This window comes from Sciurus vulgaris (genome assembly GCF_902686455.1).
Source record: "Sciurus vulgaris genome assembly, chromosome: 9".
Taxonomy (NCBI): Eukaryota; Metazoa; Chordata; class Mammalia; order Rodentia; family Sciuridae; genus Sciurus; species Sciurus vulgaris.
The window spans coordinates 126351064-126369833 of record NC_136469.1 but is presented as its reverse complement, the minus strand read 5'-3'; the positions used below and the strand labels follow the sequence as shown (position 1 = coordinate 126369833).

The 18770-nt window shown below is 45.2% G+C and overlaps 1 protein-coding gene across 1 annotated transcript in view; it reads right to left on the bottom strand.

Moving 5' to 3' along the window:
- Nucleotides 1-18770, bottom strand: part of SEL1L3 (SEL1L family member 3) — a 97904-nt gene that overhangs the window by 10670 nt on the left and 68464 nt on the right. Inside the window, exons 15-20 of the mRNA XM_079153795.1 lie at nt 16602-16778; nt 14242-14369; nt 11514-11597; nt 4240-4330; nt 4025-4109; nt 2791-2900 (exon numbers count right to left, since the gene is read on the bottom strand). Of these exons, the coding sequence (XP_079009921.1) occupies nt 2791-2900; nt 4025-4109; nt 4240-4330; nt 11514-11597; nt 14242-14369; nt 16602-16778 (675 nt within the window). The remainder of the gene's footprint in view (nt 1-2790; nt 2901-4024; nt 4110-4239; nt 4331-11513; nt 11598-14241; nt 14370-16601; nt 16779-18770) is intronic.

Genomic DNA, 18770 nt, shown 5'->3' with positions numbered 1-18770 from the left:
TTGGTCACACAGCTGGAAAGTGACAGAGCTGAGATTCAAATATAAGCAGATGGGGAGGTCCAGATCCTCTAACCTCTGCCGTGCTGTCAAATAACCTCTAAATGAATTTAAATGTTAAGTATCTTTAAGACGCACACACAGCCGCAGCAAAACATAGAATATTCTATTCTCTTTTAAAAGAAGTGATACTCTTAAAACTTGAGGAATTAGAAGAAAAATGCCTTGGCAACATTTTAAAGGTTCTTCTAATCAGTGGAAAATATTATGAAAATAAGTGGTAAAATAGTCTGGGGAATATTTGTACACAAGGCAATAGCTTTAAGGTTCATTATCTACTAGGCAAATAAATAAAGAACTAATTATGGCCTGAAAAAAAAAAAAGTATGAAAACTCTAGGAGATAAAGAATAAGAATAGAGAATTCCCATAAGATGTGAAGATTAAATGATGCTCAACAAGAATAGGTGAAGGTGCTCGTCCTCACTAGTAATTAAATAAACGCAATTTAAAACGACAATGTCACATGAATTTTCAGTTCTTCCATTTGCAAAACTCAATCGTCCGGTGCTGACAGGATTTCAGTCCCCCTCCTACACATGGCTGGGCCTTGGTGAGGCATCCATCAGAAAACCTCTCCAGAAAGCAGATTGGCCGCGCGCTATCAGGGAGCCTGAAAACCACGGAGACGGTTTGTCTCAGTAACGCGGCCGTCATTCAGAACATAACTCAATTATTCAAGTGAAAAGTCGGAGACAGGAAAGTGCTCACGCAGCACTGGCTGTGGTCGCCGCCCCCTGGCAAGCAGCCCCCACGCCTTCCTGGGTAGACTCTGAGCCCCCTGAAGGCAGGAGGTAGTTTTCACCCCGGGGCCCCACCACTAAGCATCGCCTCAGACGAGGCGGGACTGGATAGACACCCTGAACGAGAGGACAAGTTAGCAATTGAGAGAAGCGGCACCCAACCACAGGGAACACCTAAGAAAGGACCCGCCATCAGCTCAGCGGAATATGCAGCCACTGAGAGCCGCGAGGAAAGAGACCAAGAAACCACAAGGTGCTACAGCTAGTGATAAGCCGATCCAGGGGGTTGGACACACTAGAGGTCACCTTGCGAGTGCATGCGCCAGTGAGCAGGGACCAGAAGCCACACGAAGACATGAAGGAGGAAAAGTAACTAAGGACCTTTGATGTTTTTCCTTTTAACATTTGTATCACTGTCCATCAAAATGAAAACCAAATTATCCAGGCCTGATTTTAAATGACGACAGACGTCCTCCAAGGGAGTTTGCTTCTACATAAATCCCTGTGGCAGAAACTTCTACTTCATTCCAGAAGAAAGAGCAGATCATGCTCAGTGAGTGCTGGGCGTGGGGGCTCAGAGCTGGATGCCAAACACCTCACTTCATCCTCGCATCTCCTTCGGGGGACGCTATGATAGTCCCAGTCGACGGATGAGAACATGGAGACTCAGAGGTTTAGTGACTCGCCATAGACAAGCAGCTGCCAGTGGAGGAATGTGGGATGGTAACCCTGAGGGCCAACCGCTCCGATGTAATATCCCTACTAAGAAACAGAAAGGGTGAGGAGGCTGAGGTAAGGGAGACTTTCCAACTTTTCTCTGCGATCAGATTCCAGAGCGCAGTCAGACTTCAGGAGAAGCAGGTAGCAACGATTCCAGTTTCTACTACAAAAAACCAGCCCTGCTCCTCACGGGAGATTCCAGTTAGCAAATTGAGAGGGAACGAGGGAGGTAGAGAACTACCGTTAATTCTAATAACGGTTGCAGGCACCATCTATTAAAATTCACAGGCAAAATTTTGAGGACAAGTAGGATATCTGCATAGTCTCAAACTATCTCCCCAAGATATTGAAAAATGAGAAATGAAACACTATTAACTTAACATTGAAACCTAACATAAACCACAGACGATTAACCTGACCACGGTGAGACCCACTGATACCAAGCGGCCCCCACGTGATGCGCCAAGGACACACGACGTCTGTACTATTCCTGCCCCAAATACTCAACCTCAGTCTGTTCACAAGAAAACAGGTGACAGACCCAAATCAAGGGACAGATCACAAGATGTCCAACCACCTGATTGAGAAGGAAAGATGAGAAACTGTCACAGAATGGAGAAGACTGGAAAGAGAAGCATCTAGATGCAATGTGGGATCCTGTACTGAATCCCAGAACAGGAAAGGGGATCAGCGCACAAAAGAGAAATCCAAATAAAGTCCGCAGGTGGGAAAGGATGTGGACGTGGCATTGTGGTCATGCAGGATGTCCACCTTGAAAGAAGCGGGGTGGGGCATACGGGAGCTCTCTGGATCTTTTTTGCAACTTTTCTCTAAGTCTAAAGTTATTTTAAAATAAGAAGTTTCAAAAAAGTCATTGAGGAAAAGTCCTGTCAAAATCTTGAGCTCAACCCCACATGCAAACCTTCTTAGCATGGCCATTCTTCCAGATCCCTGAGATTCTAGGCGTGAGCCATTTTGACAGAATTCAGTAGAAAACCCCTCAGGACTGGAGCCAGAGACCCAGGTTTAGGCTCTGGCTGTTTTGTTATTTGACCTGGAACAATTCACTCTGACTATGACATAGTTATGAAATCTCCAGCTCCATAGGATTGCTTGGGGAACACAGCAGGCGCTTAATCAAGGTTCCCTATGTTCTCATGGAGTCGTCTGAAGGATGTGTGAACATGGATGAACAATGAATCGTGCTGCCTAAGTACACAGAGAAGACTGCTGCGTCTCGGGCCTTGAGAGCAAGCTTTGTGGTTGCTTACCTGGGAGTCTCCCTCCAGCGCAGCCTGGGCATACATCTGCACAGACAACTCGAGGTCTCGTGACTGGTTTTGGTGGCCATAGTAGTACAGGTCTCCCATTTTCAAATATGCTGCAGAACACAAAGCACATCCACGTGTCAAGCAGTTTTCTTTTAGGCCAACATTGTCAATCACCGGTCCATTCGCTCAACAGTGTTTCCTATTAAAACTTGCTGAGAGAACATTTTTAGGTTTCCTTGCTGTGTCAGGAGAAAACAATAAGGGTTTTTTCCCTGAGCACCCATCTTTAGACACTTTCCGTTCTCCAGGTAGCTCCCCGGAGCCGGTCTGTTTGAGACTCTGACAGCAAAAGCCCAGCGGCCAAGGTTCTCTTTGGCCCTCTATTCACATCTGAAATTCTGCTGCTGTGTTTGATGTCTCTTGAGCTCTTTGCTTTGCTTCAGCTGGGTGTTTCATGTTTACTTTGAGGAAGCACATTTAAGAATGTAGTCCTCAGTCAATATCCAATCAGAAAATCCAGAATTCACTGTGGGTAGCTCAAAAGAGGGATTTTATCATGGGAAAGTGGATGCCTGGATATTGGAAGGGCTGCTTTCAAGGCAAGTGAGAAACAGCAGGGGGCTACCAGAGGTCAGCTTGGAGGAAGTCCTGTCACCCCCCAGGCGGGGGCCTGGGTGTGGCTGCGAGGTTCCCAGAGTCTCCTAGTCCCCTGGGAGCTGGAGCAGTGAGGGTGGAGTTACCAGGCAGGGGCTGGAACCACGGAACATGTGGCTACTGTAAGAAAACTGGTCCAAAACAGAGAGATGGGAAGAGAGAGTTGGGCTTCTCCCTCCTCCACCCTCCAGGCTTCCTCCGGTGTCTGCCGCTGGCCGTACTCATCAGAAGCCCCTGGGAAAGGAGCCTGTCACTGTGTTCCTGGTGGCCGGCCTCCTCCCACAGACAGAAGAGCAGAGCGCAGGGCTTGGAAATACATCTGAGGGCAAAAAGCAAACGGCAGGCCAGGGCATCCATTTATGGTAGGATCTCTTCCGCATTCTCTTGGTTTGGGAGCTGTGGTGGGTTCTGGTACTGCGCTAAGAGCAGGTGAGCCCGGACCTTAACAACAGAGATTTTTCACTTTCTTTCCTAATTGTTTAGAAATATCACACTTTACACCAAGCTGTTAGATGTTCCCTGTTACTAAAGACTAAAAGCCTCTAATGCTTCAGTTTAGCACCCGTTTTTCTATACATACCAAATGAAGGAGCATCGATTTGAAAAACAGAGAAATTATAGTATCTCCAAACACAATTAACACCCAAGTATCTCCTGGCCAGGTCCTAAAAGGTAAAGGAGAGAGAAAGTTAATTCATTAATATTTTGGCCAAGTGACTAATTTTGCCTTGGTAAAGCTCAATTCATTATCTTTAACCTCAGAGCTTCTGCTTGGAGAAGAATCCATTTACTTACCGGCCTTTCCTCGCAGATGTGTGCTAAATTTGTCTGTGACACTTCAATTCCAGTTTCTGCTGCTAAAACATAATACAGCAAAGCTTCAGGCCTAAAAATAGATGATTAATAATAAATTTTATATAGTGGCTCTTACTAATATTCAGAGAGCTTTATATTCAAACATAAGAGGGCACAAAATAAGCAGTTTTTTAAAACCACAAAATCATGAATTTTTTTTTTTTTTTTTTTTTAATAAATACTGTTGTTAAAAATACTGCATGCACTGATTTATTTCCTATCTTAAAGGCTGAGTTCCCAGATAAGGCCGGGGCACCTAGTTGGTACAACAGCTACCTCTACTGGCTGAGAGGCATGCGCTGGTTGGGGACTTGTCCATTCGTCTTTGGTTCTTGAATTTTTCCTTCCTCGCTTAGAGGAGATAAGTGGTATTAAGAAAAAACCCTGGGCTTTACAGTCCTCTGTTTTGTGAAAGCTTTATAGGGCTTAGGAATCCGAACAAGCTTAATTAAAGCTGCGCTTGTGTCGTGCATTAGAAGTTTGGCAAAGAAGAGACAGTTGACAAGGGTTTGAGGACAGTGGCCAAAACACATGAAAAATAAATGCTTGACACCATTAGCGACTGAACAAGCGCAAAACAATGAGAGGCCACTTTTCATCTGCTGAAAGACGGCACAGGATTCACAGATGGCGCAATGAATGGCAAGGCCCAGGGAAACACACGCCCTCCTGCACCCTTGCTGTGGTCAGTGGATGAGGTGGTTCTGGAAGTCTGAGAATGTGCAGACCATGGTGCCCACAGCTCTCCCTTGGGGGTTCACTCTAAAGGAACCAGATATGTGCAAAGATCCCGGGCTGAGGGATTCGTAATCGAGCTGTTGGTATAAGCCACTGCATCAAAGAAAACCTCAAACAACTGACTGACTGAAAGTCAGTGGCTAGGCCCAATGATCCCTGGTGCGGCCACTTTCAGATGTGGCCAGTAAAAGTGATGTCATGGAAGAATATTGAAAATGTTCATGCAAAACCCTTCTAATTAGTGCAAAAAAAAAAAAAAAGGCAGAATATAGAAGTGCATTCCAATTTTGCAATGCACAAATGGAATTAAACACGCACATGTACATACATGGGTAAATACATGCAGAGAAAAAAATTCTAAAAACCATCTACTGAATGTCAACAATATTTATCTTTACATGGTTAGAGCATAGTCATTTCTATTTTCTTCCTTTTATTGATCTGATTTCCTCAATTTTCTGTTACCCCATTTATGGATAAAACTTAATTTTAATTGTAAGGAGTTGTTTCTAAAGCTTATTTTTCATTTTAAGTGGTTGACACAGATGATGCTTTCTTAATTTGAGCCCCACCCAGAAGCTGGCTTAGGGAAGGGTGGGTGAGGGGAAATGAGGAAACAGATTCTCAAATCATCTTTCTGCAGTGCTCAAAGCAGCTTTTGGCAGATCATCTCGTGGAGACACAGAGAGGTGGTTGGAGATCAAATTAGGACAGGCAGACCTTCCATGAGGCAGTGCAGGTCATGAGCCACATGTCTTCTGAATGAGTCAGTTCCCGGCCTCTGAGATACCTAAGGTGGCTGATCAACTAGCCATGACTCATGCTAAACAGAGACAGGTCAGCTAAGCAGTGTCCCCTGCTCAGGCAGCCAGATCACAAGACCACAATGCAGGTGTAAACACCACCCGAAAGGTGCCTAGGGACTTTGTTACATAGCTGCAAGAATCGTGTTCAGGCACCAGAATCCTCAGAGGCACCAGGGAGGTCCTGTGGCAGGTCCTCGTCCTCTTGTAACAGGGTCTTGTTCCTAAGGTTCAAAATCTCAAGTTTCTTCAGAGACACATGAACGTCTGCTAGTGTCTCGGTGTCTACCAGGATGCCTAAGGGAAGGCGATGGTGCAGACCTGACCCCGAGGTCCAGTACTGGGCCAGAGCTCTCAGCGGCCATGACCAACTAGTATGTGGCTCAGATTTCTTAAGTGTCAGACAGTGAACTCGTGGACAGCAGAAAACTAGCCGACTGGCTGTTAGAACTGAGGGGTCAGGTGCGGGGCTGGTGGTTGACATTGTCAGAAGGCTCCCTGTGGGAAACTTCATAAGACAATTTCCTGCATCTCACGTGACCTTGGCAATGGGCGAGGAATGGGTTCATTGGAAGAATTCTATTCAATTATTACATAGACTGGGAGAAAATACTGCAGAGTTCTCAAGCATTTCCATCAAGGGAGAAACTAAATCCATCAAAAGAAGATGTCTAAAACATTGATGTCAGCACTGGACAGAAACCAACCTCCGTCCTCAATCTGACAGCATCGATCCCCCAGGCCTGCGTGTGCTGATGTCACCAACACCCATGTTCATATAGTGAGCTCTGGAAGTGGGTTTGACGCCTGCCTCTCAGAACAGACTCCCCAGCTTATTAAAACTTCTGAGACACGACACGGATGAGAGGCCCACCCATAGGCAGCCTCCCAGCACTTACTTAACTGCATTTCAACAGAAACCACCTGAAAGTATTAATTACAGGTATTTCTACACTTATATTCTGGAACAAACATTTACTCAGCACTTGCTAATTGCAGGAAGCCCAAGGACAGACCTCAAAACACTCCTATCCTTCCATGAAATTCTTCAAGGTTTAGGAAGATGACCCAAGCTTCCAGTTTTAATTTCAATGCACGTAAGCGAATTGACTTCCAGAGAGACAATTTTGTTGAAGATGGGGAATAAATCCAAGGAAGTAAGAGATTTACAGGAATGAATTTAGGAGCACATTCGCTACTCTCTCACTTTTAGACGGGGCCTGACATTTCTAGCACTTTTATAATGATACATCTTAAAAACCAATTCTTCGACAACTTGCTGTGAATTGTGAATTTGAATACCTCTGAGCAGTTTCGGAAACACTTATAATTTCCTCTGTGCTCTTTTCTTCTAATGCCTCAAGCAGTTCAAATGGGAAAGAGAAAAAAAGCCAAGGAAAGTCCTAGGGTCTCAGTGGAATTCACTGCAAAAAGGTGAATCTCTTTCAACTGGAACTTTGCATGTCTGCTTGTTTCGCCTCAAGCCCACTATAAGCTGGCTAACCTCTGGGGTTAAGTATTTTGGGTATGTTTAAGACAAAGCACAATAAAACAGTAGCTTGTAGATAAAACACACATAAGGCGGAGAGAAATGAAACATGACAGCCGGCCTTTCCCTGCTAACATCCGCTGGTGTCCGAGGACAGCCTCAGGCACGACAGCATTATCTTCCGTCTTATGCCGATCCAGCAAAATGCCCCTCTCTCCATCAGACTCTTCTTTAAGCTCTCCCACATAAATCTTGGAACAACACAGGAAGGCAGAAGCTCATCAAACTGACACATGTAATTTGAAAGCAACGTCCAGAATAAATTCACTCACACAAAAATGAAAAAGGGGGATGGACTGGGGACATTGATGGATGATTTTGTTCTATTATAGCAAAATAGATTGTACCCAAAAAGCCACCTGTGGTGTGAGAAGGCCAGGACACGCACATTTCTTATTTAACCCCTGGGAGGGTTTGGAAGCTGGGGGAGCAGGGAGCCATCAGGAAGCACTTTGCCCCAAATATATTTTGACAATGATCTTCTCATTGTAATGGATACTAGATGTTTCTTCTTGTTGATACTCAGAAGTCTTGAAGCCAGGCTGAGATGGACCTTCAACCATATTTAGCATCAGCATAGTATTGGCAAGGATATGGAGAAACAGAAGTTTATAGATGGTGGGTGACTTGGTAAACTACCTTGGAACTGGCATTGTCTGGTAATGTTGTCCAGGTGCTGTTCATTGCCACCCAGAGACCCCACTCCTGAGTGGACATGCAAGAGCAACTCTTCCCCTGCATGTCCGAGAATAAATTGAGAAATGTTTGTGGCCATGTGAGTCTTAAAAACAGTAGCAGCACACAAGGAAGGGGTGGGAGGAAAAAAATAGAAGTTAATGGGATTAGACAAAAGGGAATAAATGGAAGGGGGGATGGGGATAGGAAGGACAGTGGAATGAATCGGACACAACTTTCCTATGTCCATCTATGAACACACGACCAGGGTAACTCCACATCACGTATAATCACAAGAATGGGAAGCGATATCCCATGTGTGTATAACATGTCAAAAAGCACTCTATTGCCACGTCTATCTAAAAATAATAAATTAAAAAGTGAAAAAAATCAGTAACAACAGCCAAAGGGAAATAACGCAAATACGCATTAACACAAAAATTAATAAATAGCAGCATATTATAGCAGTGACTATGAATGACCTACAGGTACAGGCATCAAAATGCATGAACCTTAGAAATGTAATGTTAAGTCTAAAATCAGTTGAAGAATTATATATGATATAATTTTAATAATATAAAGGTCAGAAATAAGCCAAACTAAATCCATTGCACAGGAATATAGCTATATATAGCAAAACTATAAAGAAGGCAAGAGGTGGACGGGTAGGACTCAGGGCAACAGTTAATCTCGGAGGGACCTGCAGGGGCTTAACTAGTGCTGGGGATGTTCAGGGCTCATCCCCCTAAGTAGGGCGAAAAGTTAATGGGTTCATTTTATTGTTGTGCTTTCGTGTGTCACATTATTACTATCACATATTATCCCATACGTGTAACTATTACGTAAGGAAAAACCTCAACCCGTCCTGCCACATCTTTGGTTCAGGGCTCAGCCCCTTTTCCCTGGAGTCTGAGTCAGCCCCCTTTCAGGGTCTCCTTTCTGTCACTATCACACACAGCTGCTGGGTCTGAGCATCCTAGAAATGGGCTTGGTCATGTGACTACCCTCTCCAAACCTACCAATGGCTCCTGGCTGCTTCCTCAACCAAGTAAAAAGTGTACCACCTGCCATTCAAAGTTCCACGCAGTCGCATTTCTTGGGATTCACTCTACAGCATTCTCAGGTCTTACCCTCATGGCAAACTGAATTAGACTTACTCTGACTTTCCCTATCTCTTTGCTTTTGCTTCTGTAATTCCCTTGGCAGTAGATGCTGTTTCCCCGTGTGGCCAAGTGGAAACTCTATTACATCTCGCGGCCATGCTATCCTGACTGCACCATCAAGCTGTCCCAGGCCTCCCCAGCCAGAGAGCGGCCTTCCTCCTCCAATCCTGGTGCTCCTCCCATCCTGCTCCTGTCCCCTGGGTTACCTTGGTTCTGTCTATTTGCTGCTATTCATTATGTTTTCAGTCATTTCTGAGCACTCCCTGGGGGCTGCCTGTGCAGGCCCCTGGGATACCCAAGTCATGGGACAATTGACAATAAAGAGTGATCGTGATCTCAGGAGGGACAAAAGGGAGTAAAGTCTTGGGCAGGATTCCTGGATAGAGGAAATAGCGGGCACAAAGGGTTCAAGGTTAGAACTAACATGGGCCACGTGGGAAAATACGCGTGGAGGAGAAGGGTGGCAAGTATCCCCAAGCCCGACTTGTGGCATCCCCTGCATGTGAGTGCGCACAGCAGGATCTACTGAAGTGAATCAAAAACTCACACACAGCGCAAAATACACGTGTAATAGGTTTTCCTTCTCCACTACTGAGGGGCAGGTGGGACTCCCGTGCTGCAGCTGAAGTCTAAGGCATGGGACAAGCCACCGGCATTAAACTCAACTAACCCTTTATGGCAAAATTCAGACATCCTGCTTAAGAGCTTTAAATTCCAAAGGAGGCAAGAAAGCTGAGCCATTAACCGGCACAAGCTTTATGTAAAAAAAAAATAAATAAAAGTGTCAGATACGTTTACAGGGCAGGGGGTGGAGGTGTTACTATGTGCCAGTGTGTACAGACCTGCTCCCCTTTGGGAAAACCCCACATAAAAACTGAAGCATTTGGTTCACCCTAGGAAGCTTGTGGGGAGCAGAGAGAGAATGAGTTATGGTCAAGTGCTGGAGTTTTATGAACTGAAGTTCCCTTGGGAAGCAAGACATCACCAAAACTCCATGAGAACGTAAGGTAGAGTTACAGCTAGGAAGAGGTAATTTCCCTCAAAGAAATTTCTTTCTGGTTGTGCAACGTGAGGCCACAGATAATAAACTTTCACAGAGTGATAATAACAAACATTTGTATTTGGTGATTTTTTTCCAATGGGCTCATTTCCCCGCAGTCTCTAATTTAAGATTCTTGCTCACGGAGATGCTATCCAAGGGGTACGTGAGCAGCGATGGACCAAAAGAGAAAATGGCATCTTTGGAGGAATATTTTAATTTTTAATTACAGCTTGGATCAGAGTGTGAGCGATGGTAGGCCTCACCTAATGTCTTTGAGGCAGTGGACCGAGGGGCATCTGCTGATTTGCATGTCCTTTTTAGTTATTACAGAAATACCCGAGTCATTTAGGCAATAAACCAACCAAGAGAATGTGGCACAAGGGAAAAGGAGGATCCAGTACTAGAAGTGACAAGACAGAACTGAGAAAGCCATCAGCTAGCCACTGCACAGGGGGCCACCTACATGTGACATGGGCGAGTCTGTAAGTCCTCACCCTCAGTGCCTCATCCCTACAGGACAGGATGAGACGTCCCAGCTCTCTGAAAAAATTAGGAAGGGGGCGTCTGTTTGGTCGTGACACTGGATACTGGTGAGCAACTTCAGCGTCCCAGGCTTCAGTTTTTAATTGGTGGCCTGGGGAAGTGAACTATCTGTGAAAGGAGGTGGCCTGAGCCTTGGGTTTTTTTTGATACTGGGCATTGAACCCAGGGTCAACTCTACTGCCAGGTGACATCCCAACCCTTTTTATTTTTTATTTTGAGATAGAGTCTTGCCTAGTTGCTCAGTCTGGCCTTACACTTGCTATCCTCCTACCTCAGCCTCTCAGGAGCTGGGACTATAGGTGTGTCCCTCGAACCAGGTAGAAATCCTGAACATTCTGTGGCTTTGTAATTGAGAAGCATAACTTCTCAATTAAGTTCCCCTGGGCTGTCTCCAGACTCTGAAACCACAAGGAACAAACTTGAAGGAAAGAGAAGTCAATATATTTGTGTGTCTTTCAACCTGAGGAATGTGGCCACCCCTCCAGAGAACTAATTTTTGTGTATAATTAAACATGGAAATGCCATGTTTTCCAATCAACAGCCAATCAGTCCGTGATACTCAGAATATCCTTACTGGGAGACTGTGATTTCCCTGCAAATTGCTTTTTGGGTTACATTTTAAGATTCCATCTCCTAAGACTATAATGACAAATTGAAAGTTAACAGCTGAAGGAGTGCACTCCAAGGGGGCCCGCGCTTACCAGGAGCCCTCCAGGTAGGCATTGAGGCCTTTGCGAATGACATGGCCCAAGTAGCCATTTTTCTCAGCTACGTGCTTCGCCCATCTGAAAAGGAAGGGAAAGAAAAAATATGCAAACTGTGGCAAATTAAATAATCACTTTTTTCTTCATATGATCTTGATAAATCCCACTTGGGGAATATTTTGCTTGTTAGAATTTTTATAAAGCAACAAACCAGAACTGAATGTTAAGAAGGTGAAGAAAATGTGTTTTGAGAGCTTTTCATTCCGTGCCCTTTCTTCAGAACGCTTAGTAGCTCTACTTTATGGAAACAAAGACGTGAAATATACATAATGAAAAATGTCTACCAACATGAAAAAATAATCTCTGCCAAGACTTCTAGTATTCTTTCCATTAATATATGTTCACCAATTTATTTTAAGTTTTCCCTGCTCTGTTTCTGTATCATAGAAGGTATGTTAATAATGAACAAGCCTTTTATAATCTTTAGACTAACGCCACTAAAAGTTTAGTATAAGAATGTATAACTAACAAGCTCATAGAAGGGGAAGAGAATAATATTTAAACAGACTTGGTTAACACAGAGAAAGGACAAGAAAAGAGAAAAAAGACACAAAGAAAACTGGATGGGACAAATAGGAGGTAAATAAAAAATGGTAGATTTTAAAACCAAATATGTTCCATAACTACATTACATGTAAATGGACTAAATACACCAAGTAAAAACTGAAATTGTCAAATAATGTACAAAACTCCAATTATGTGCTAATTACAAAAGATATACACTAAAAGTAAAGGACAAAGATTGGAAAGTAGGATGGAGAAAAAGATACACAAAATTCTAGTAATAAAACCTTGTGGAACTGCATGAAAAGAGAGAGAGAGAGAGAGAGAGAGAGAGAGAGAGAGAGAGAGACGAAGGCAAGAAACAGTAACAGAGACAAATTAGACATTATAAAATGAGGAAGGGGTCAACCAGAAAAGCAAAACAATTAGAGTCTGTGTGGCCCAGGAATGTAAATTCACTCCATGTAAGAGCAAATGAGAGAATTGACAAGTCTACACACATCCTGGGGAATTTTAATCCAACCCTTTTTAGTAACTGATATAGGAGAACATAAAAAGTCAGAAAGGACATAGAAGAGCTGATCAATAGAATTAATGAACTTGATGCAATTGATATGTATGTAGACACTGTACTACGTACTAGTTTAGAAATCACTTTTTTTTTTTTTTTTTTTTTTCAAAAGACTGGAAAGTATCTACCCAAATTGACCATATCCTGGTCAGCAAGCAAGCCTAAGCAAATTTCAAAGGCTCGAAGACATCCAGAGTATGTTCTCAGACCACAATGGAATTAAACTGGAAGTTAATAATAAAAGGATAATGAGAAAATTCCTGAAACGTGAGTGTTTCACACCACATATCCTACATGACAATGATGAAGCGCTTTGAGGAGGTCTAAGTCAAGTTCTATCCCTGTGTTTGGGTCAGAACCTATTTGGCTCCAAGACTGTGGAACCAGCCTTTGGAGCCAGGCTATGGGTGTAAAGTGGCCTGAGGAGAGGTTGGCAGTTATTTTTTGTTTTCTGTAAAAGTCAAGATGGTAAATATTTTAAACTTTGTGGACTATAGGTAATCTCTGCTGCATATTCTTCTTTCTTTGTTTTACAACTCTCTCAAACTGTAAAAAACATTCTTAGCTCTTAGAGTCACACAGCATCTGTGGGCCATAGTTTGCCAATCTTTACAGAACCATTTTCAGATATGCAAGACCTCAAAAATGGCCTCCTGCTCACCATCCTGCAGGAAACTACCATAGGATGTAGGAGCAGAGAAAGAAAGAAGAAAGGGGTCCCCCGCCCTCAAACAGAGATGGAAGGCAAGGAAACCCCCACAACAGTGACAAAGGTGCTCTCAGGACAACAACACTGTCCTGGACAAAGACTCCAGGAGAGATGTTGGCAAGAAGATTAGCTTAACAGAATACAGGATGGGTCTGGTCATAGAGAGGAGACTGACAAACTGAAGAGATCAAGTGGAGACCAAGAACCTACAAATAGATGAGAATAAAAAAAAAATACCGTTCCAGAGAAAAGAAAAGTTGTGCAAGGAAAAAAAAAAAGTGATCACAGTAGATGACATGATTCAACCACCAACAGCGTTTGCATGGATGTAATGATGTGAACTCTGATGCTGAGCTAACCACCAACATGTGCTTGTGGGGAAGATTCAAGAGTGGAAGGACGCGTGGGCATGAGGGACAGTGAATGGTGGCAGAGGCAAAGAGGGTTGCATCCTTATCTTTCCCAGGGCCTCGCTAGACAAGGCCCATGACTCCAAGGCACAGAGGCAAACAGAGAAGAAATAAAAGATTGAAAGTGATTTCCTCTAGGGAGCGGGAAACAGAGGCTGGGTGGGCTGGGGCTGGTGAGGAGGATTCCCTGCTTGCTTTTCCGGGTCGAATTATTTCTTATTTCTAATTCAAAGTTTTTAAGTTTTGTCTTATTAATTAATTTGGCTCTTTGACCTAAATGCATGTATAACTGATGAAGTCAAGTCAATTTAAAAATGCAGAAAGAAAGCAAGAAGGGAGAAAGGAAGGGAGAGAGAGGCGAGAAGGAAAAGAAAAAGAAAGAAATGAAGGAAGGAAAAGGAGGTCCATTTTCTCAGACTTGAGTAGAGGACATGGCTCTTCCATCATGGGTGACACTTGACAGATTCTTACACAACCGCTTTCTCGGGATCCCTAGGGAAGGTCTCCAGGTTGCCTGTGATATAGTAGAGAGAACACCACAAGGTCCCTTCGATGTGTCCCCCTTGTGCAGCCTTATGGAAATATTCACCAGCCAAAGTCTGCAGAGAGAGACAAACAGACGTTACTGTCATTAGCGAAGAGTCCCGGGCAGCGCGGTCTCACGGAAAGCCAAGGTGTGGCGATGCCTTAAGTCGGATATTATCACTGGCTTAGAACTTCTGAGACTTGAGAAATCAGGTCAAGCAACAGTTCTTGGGGGAGACAGCTCATCACAGAAGCCAGCCTCCGGGATGCATGACCTCGCCAAAAAGCTCTTCTGTTGATTAAGTTTTGCCCAGTAGGGACAACAACGGATAAACAAGGGTGCCATGGCCGTCTCATTTGGTCCTCACATGACCCCTGCACACTCGACGAAGGCTGTATCAGAAGTCACACAGGTGAAAATTCAAACATTTGCTTTCCTAACCTTGCTTAATACCTTTCTTCAAACTCATGTACAAAAACTGCATTTGCAGTAGGAAGGTGAGAATTTGAATATGACAATAAAAAAATCCTCGCTTGCAGATGTGTGGGAGGCTTACCAGACATTTTCAATGCATAAAAATATCAGCCTTGTGGGCAATCAGACAGAGGCGGAGGGAAAAACGAAAACAAACACTTAGCTGGGGTTCGGACTTCCACTGATTAACATTATTTTTCAGAGGTGGTTAGTTATTATTTTTAAAAGCATGGGCTCAGGAGGCAGGCAGACTTGGGTTCAAATCCCGGCTCTGTCCTGACACGCTCTGGGGCCTCGGGCTCCTCAGTTAATGTCTCCACACATCGTTTTCTGCAACTGTAACACGTGGATTGTCCCTAGCGGGAAAATTTGGAGTGAGAATTAAATAGAATAACACATTCACAAGGCTTAGCCGGGTGCGTCATGGAGGATAATCTTCCAATCCACTCTCCTGCCCCCACCAGTTCTGCTGCCCCCAGTCTTGCCCATTCCCATTAAGGCTTCCTCCCTTCTTCCATCTTAATGAATGTGAACATCTATCTCCTCCCCTCTCATGCCCCACACCCTGTCCCTCAGCAAATCCTACCCCACATCCTTCAAAGTATCAGTAGACTCCTTCCCTGATACCACCCTGTCTTGGCCGCTATCCTCTCTTATCGGGACTCAACTGCTCCTGCCCTGGTCTGTCTTCAGTTAGCATCTGCTAGGATCCAGGAGCTCATCACTGTCCCTCCGAGACCATCCATCAGCAGTTCCCACCTCCCTCCCAGCAAAAGCTGAGTCAGATGACCCGGTCAGCCATGTCCTGCTTTCTACTCCTGGCCTCCCTGCTGTACCTCTGGCACACCAAGCCTACTTCCTTCTCAGGGCCTTTGCCCTAACTATTGCCTCCTTCTGGAATGTTCTCCCAGATAGCCCCAAGACTGCACTTCACCAGAGAGGCCTTCCCTAGTCTCCCTTATAAAACAGCTTCCCTCAGTCTCCTTCCATGCCGACCTCCCTCTCTGCTTTATTCTTTCCTGTAATACTTTCTACAACTGCTCTTATATTAGATATTTTGTTTTCTTTCTCCTGAAAGGTAAGCGTCATCAGAGCCGGGACTGTTTTGCCTGCTCCATGTCCCTTGTGCCCAGAAACGTGCCTGGCACAGGTGGGTGTCCAGTAAACACTGTGCAACACAATGGCACTTGAGGTATTGTTCCCCTGTCATATTATTTTTAACAGAGGGGCTTCCCTTTCCCACAGGGTCCAGGCCCCGACTCCACTACAAGTATGACTCCAAGTCTCTCAACCTCTCAGACATTCAGTTGCCTGCTCCATAAAATGGACAGGATCAGAGTAGACATTTCAGAGGCCCGGGCACACGAGCCCACACAGTACGTGGCGGGTGCAGAGGAGTGCTGGAGAGCACTCAAGACACCGGAGCTCTCGTTCTGGTTAGGCCTGGCTCACACCAGCAACCCCATCTGGACTTGGCACTTCTGCTTCTAGCAGGATCAGTCCCGGCATTTACTCTCGCCCTGCGTCATTCCCCTCCTCTCCTCCTGCTCCAGCCGCCTTCCTCCACGGAGACTTCCTGACCGCTTTGGCCTTCCCTGTGTTTCCTGTCCACGTGCCACACTTGTCACCTGGCTAAACACTTGCCTTTGCTCTTCACCGTCTTATCTTCCTAATGGCACCCTGGGCTCCGTGAGGACAGGGACTGTCTCAGGTGATGTCCTCATGCCTTCCCCTCCAGGTATCTAGTCTGGGCTGGGCCCAGAGGACCTTCCACCCATTCGTTACGGCTAGGTGACTGGCCAGCTGCAGCGTTGGCCTCAAGTCTGCTCACCAGATTCCTCCCAGGAACTCCGGGGAAAATGCCATCCAAATACAGGACTCCGAGGTTATACGACGCGTCTGGGTTCCCCATTTCTTCTGCTTTTAACCAGTACTTTGCAGCTTTGGTGTAATTTTTCTTGAATTTGTGGTAATACCATCCTAGGCCATTGACTGCCTGATGCAATCCCTGAATTTTTAGAAGAAAAAAATTACATTTTTTAAAAAAGTGAAATCTAAAGAGATGCAGAAGCAACTGCTGTGAAACATTCTGCCCAAGCTTTAGCAAAACCTTCTCTTTCTTGTTTTTGGGGCAGATGGCATTAAAGAAAAGCTAAGTGCTAGAAAACATGAGCCCGCCCCAGAGACTTCCCAGGTGGATTCTGCCCGGCTGCTGCTGGGATTTCAGCCTTCCAGCTCAGCAGTGATGCTGCCCCCAAATCATCACTCAGCGCCTGTGGGCCCTTAGACGATGCCCTTGTCTACAGCCTCTGATCGCCCTGCCGGATCAGTGGTGCCCTTGAAATTCATGAGCACTGTGGCTGGAGGCCTGGAACCTGCCCCGGCTGGGACGGTTTCTAGGTGATCCGCCTGCCCATCTGTTGATTCCTCTGCCCTGAGCATCAGCAGCCCCTCCGAGAGAAGCAGCTGCCACAGCCCACGTGCAGAGCACTGGTGTTTTGTGACCGCTTGGCTTCCCCGATTCTGTTGGGGGTTCAAGTGTGACTGGGTTGAAGCAGAAGGGGCGGGTGGAGAAGGGAGGAGGGCTTCAGACCAGTCTGAACCAGAAGCTGGTACTGGGGAGGGGCCAATCTAGCCTGGGGCACGGAGTTCTTACTGAATGCATCCCATCCAGCACAGGCTTCGGCTTGGCTGCCCTCACACTGTGATGGAAGCTCAGGAGCCCCGATAGGACCTCCCGCCCAGCTGGGAGACCGTGTGCACACCCGGCCATGAAAAACATCAGTAAAAAAAGATGCGAGCAGCAAACAGTGACCTTGCAGCTGTGGCCTCGTGAAGTCAGTCTAAGTTGGAACCAAATCTCTTTCAACTCCCCTTTCCCCAGTGAATAATGGGTGTCTCTGAACAGCAGATGACACGGTTCTTGCCTGCAGCCTGGCCAGTCAGCAGTGGCTCCTAGAAAGTCACGCCTCCTGGTCTTTAAGCTGCAATCTGGGGATCAGGAAGACTGGAGAGCCAATTAGCGACTCCCATTGGAGTAGCAGCTCCCTGAGGGCTGGGACTTCAGTTTTTTCCCCCGGCGCAGAGTAGGCACTCAATAAACACTGAATGAAAGAAACCTTCTTAGAATGCCAGCGCAAAACAGGATGGATCCCAAATTCTACACCCTTAGGATGGAGAGTGGGGTTTGCATCCACAGGCCACCAAGATACCCAACCTGAGAGTGCCACTTGGGGAATGTCAGGGCCATTGGCCCACTCAAGGAAGCATTCTTCTTGAGCCTGGGATAGGAAAACTCCCAGTAAATATTGCAGAATGCATTCATGAAGTAATAGACCAGGTCACACTACAAAGTGACCTGGGATGTACCTACAGAAGGGAGACAAACAAATGACTTTTGTGATTCTTAATTCAAGCAGCCTCAGCTGCAATCAGAGATACCCGTCATTGACCAAAAACTTTCTGCACTTACTTCTCTAGAAATTGCTTTGGGACTCAGTAGGTTCTGAACATTTACTGTCTTAGATCAATAGATCTACCTCTAATTCCCAAAATCAAGCTCTATGCAGCCTTCACCACAGTCCCTGACAAAGAGTAGGGGCTTAATATATCTTTGCTGAATGAATGAATGAGAAGCATACAACACTTTTAAGGACACAAATATTCCAGACCACAGAACAATATTTCCCCAATACTTACTTAAGTTCTGCAAAAAAAAAAAAAAAAAAAAATCTACTCAAAACAAAGCAGATTAGACATCAATTCACCACTAGAGGACTGAAGAGATGTAAATTTCACACCTGTCTAGAAAACCCATCACTATCCCACTTTAGAATATTCTGGAACCAGTACTCTCAATGTCCACCATTATACTCCTTTTCTATTTCTGCCCTATTCTTTGAGTTGGGTCAGGAGCAGGTGTGCACACTGACAGGTCCCCCTTCTTGGGCTATGGGCTTGTGGAACAGGGCACTCTGCTCCCCTCCAGGGAAAAGGAAGT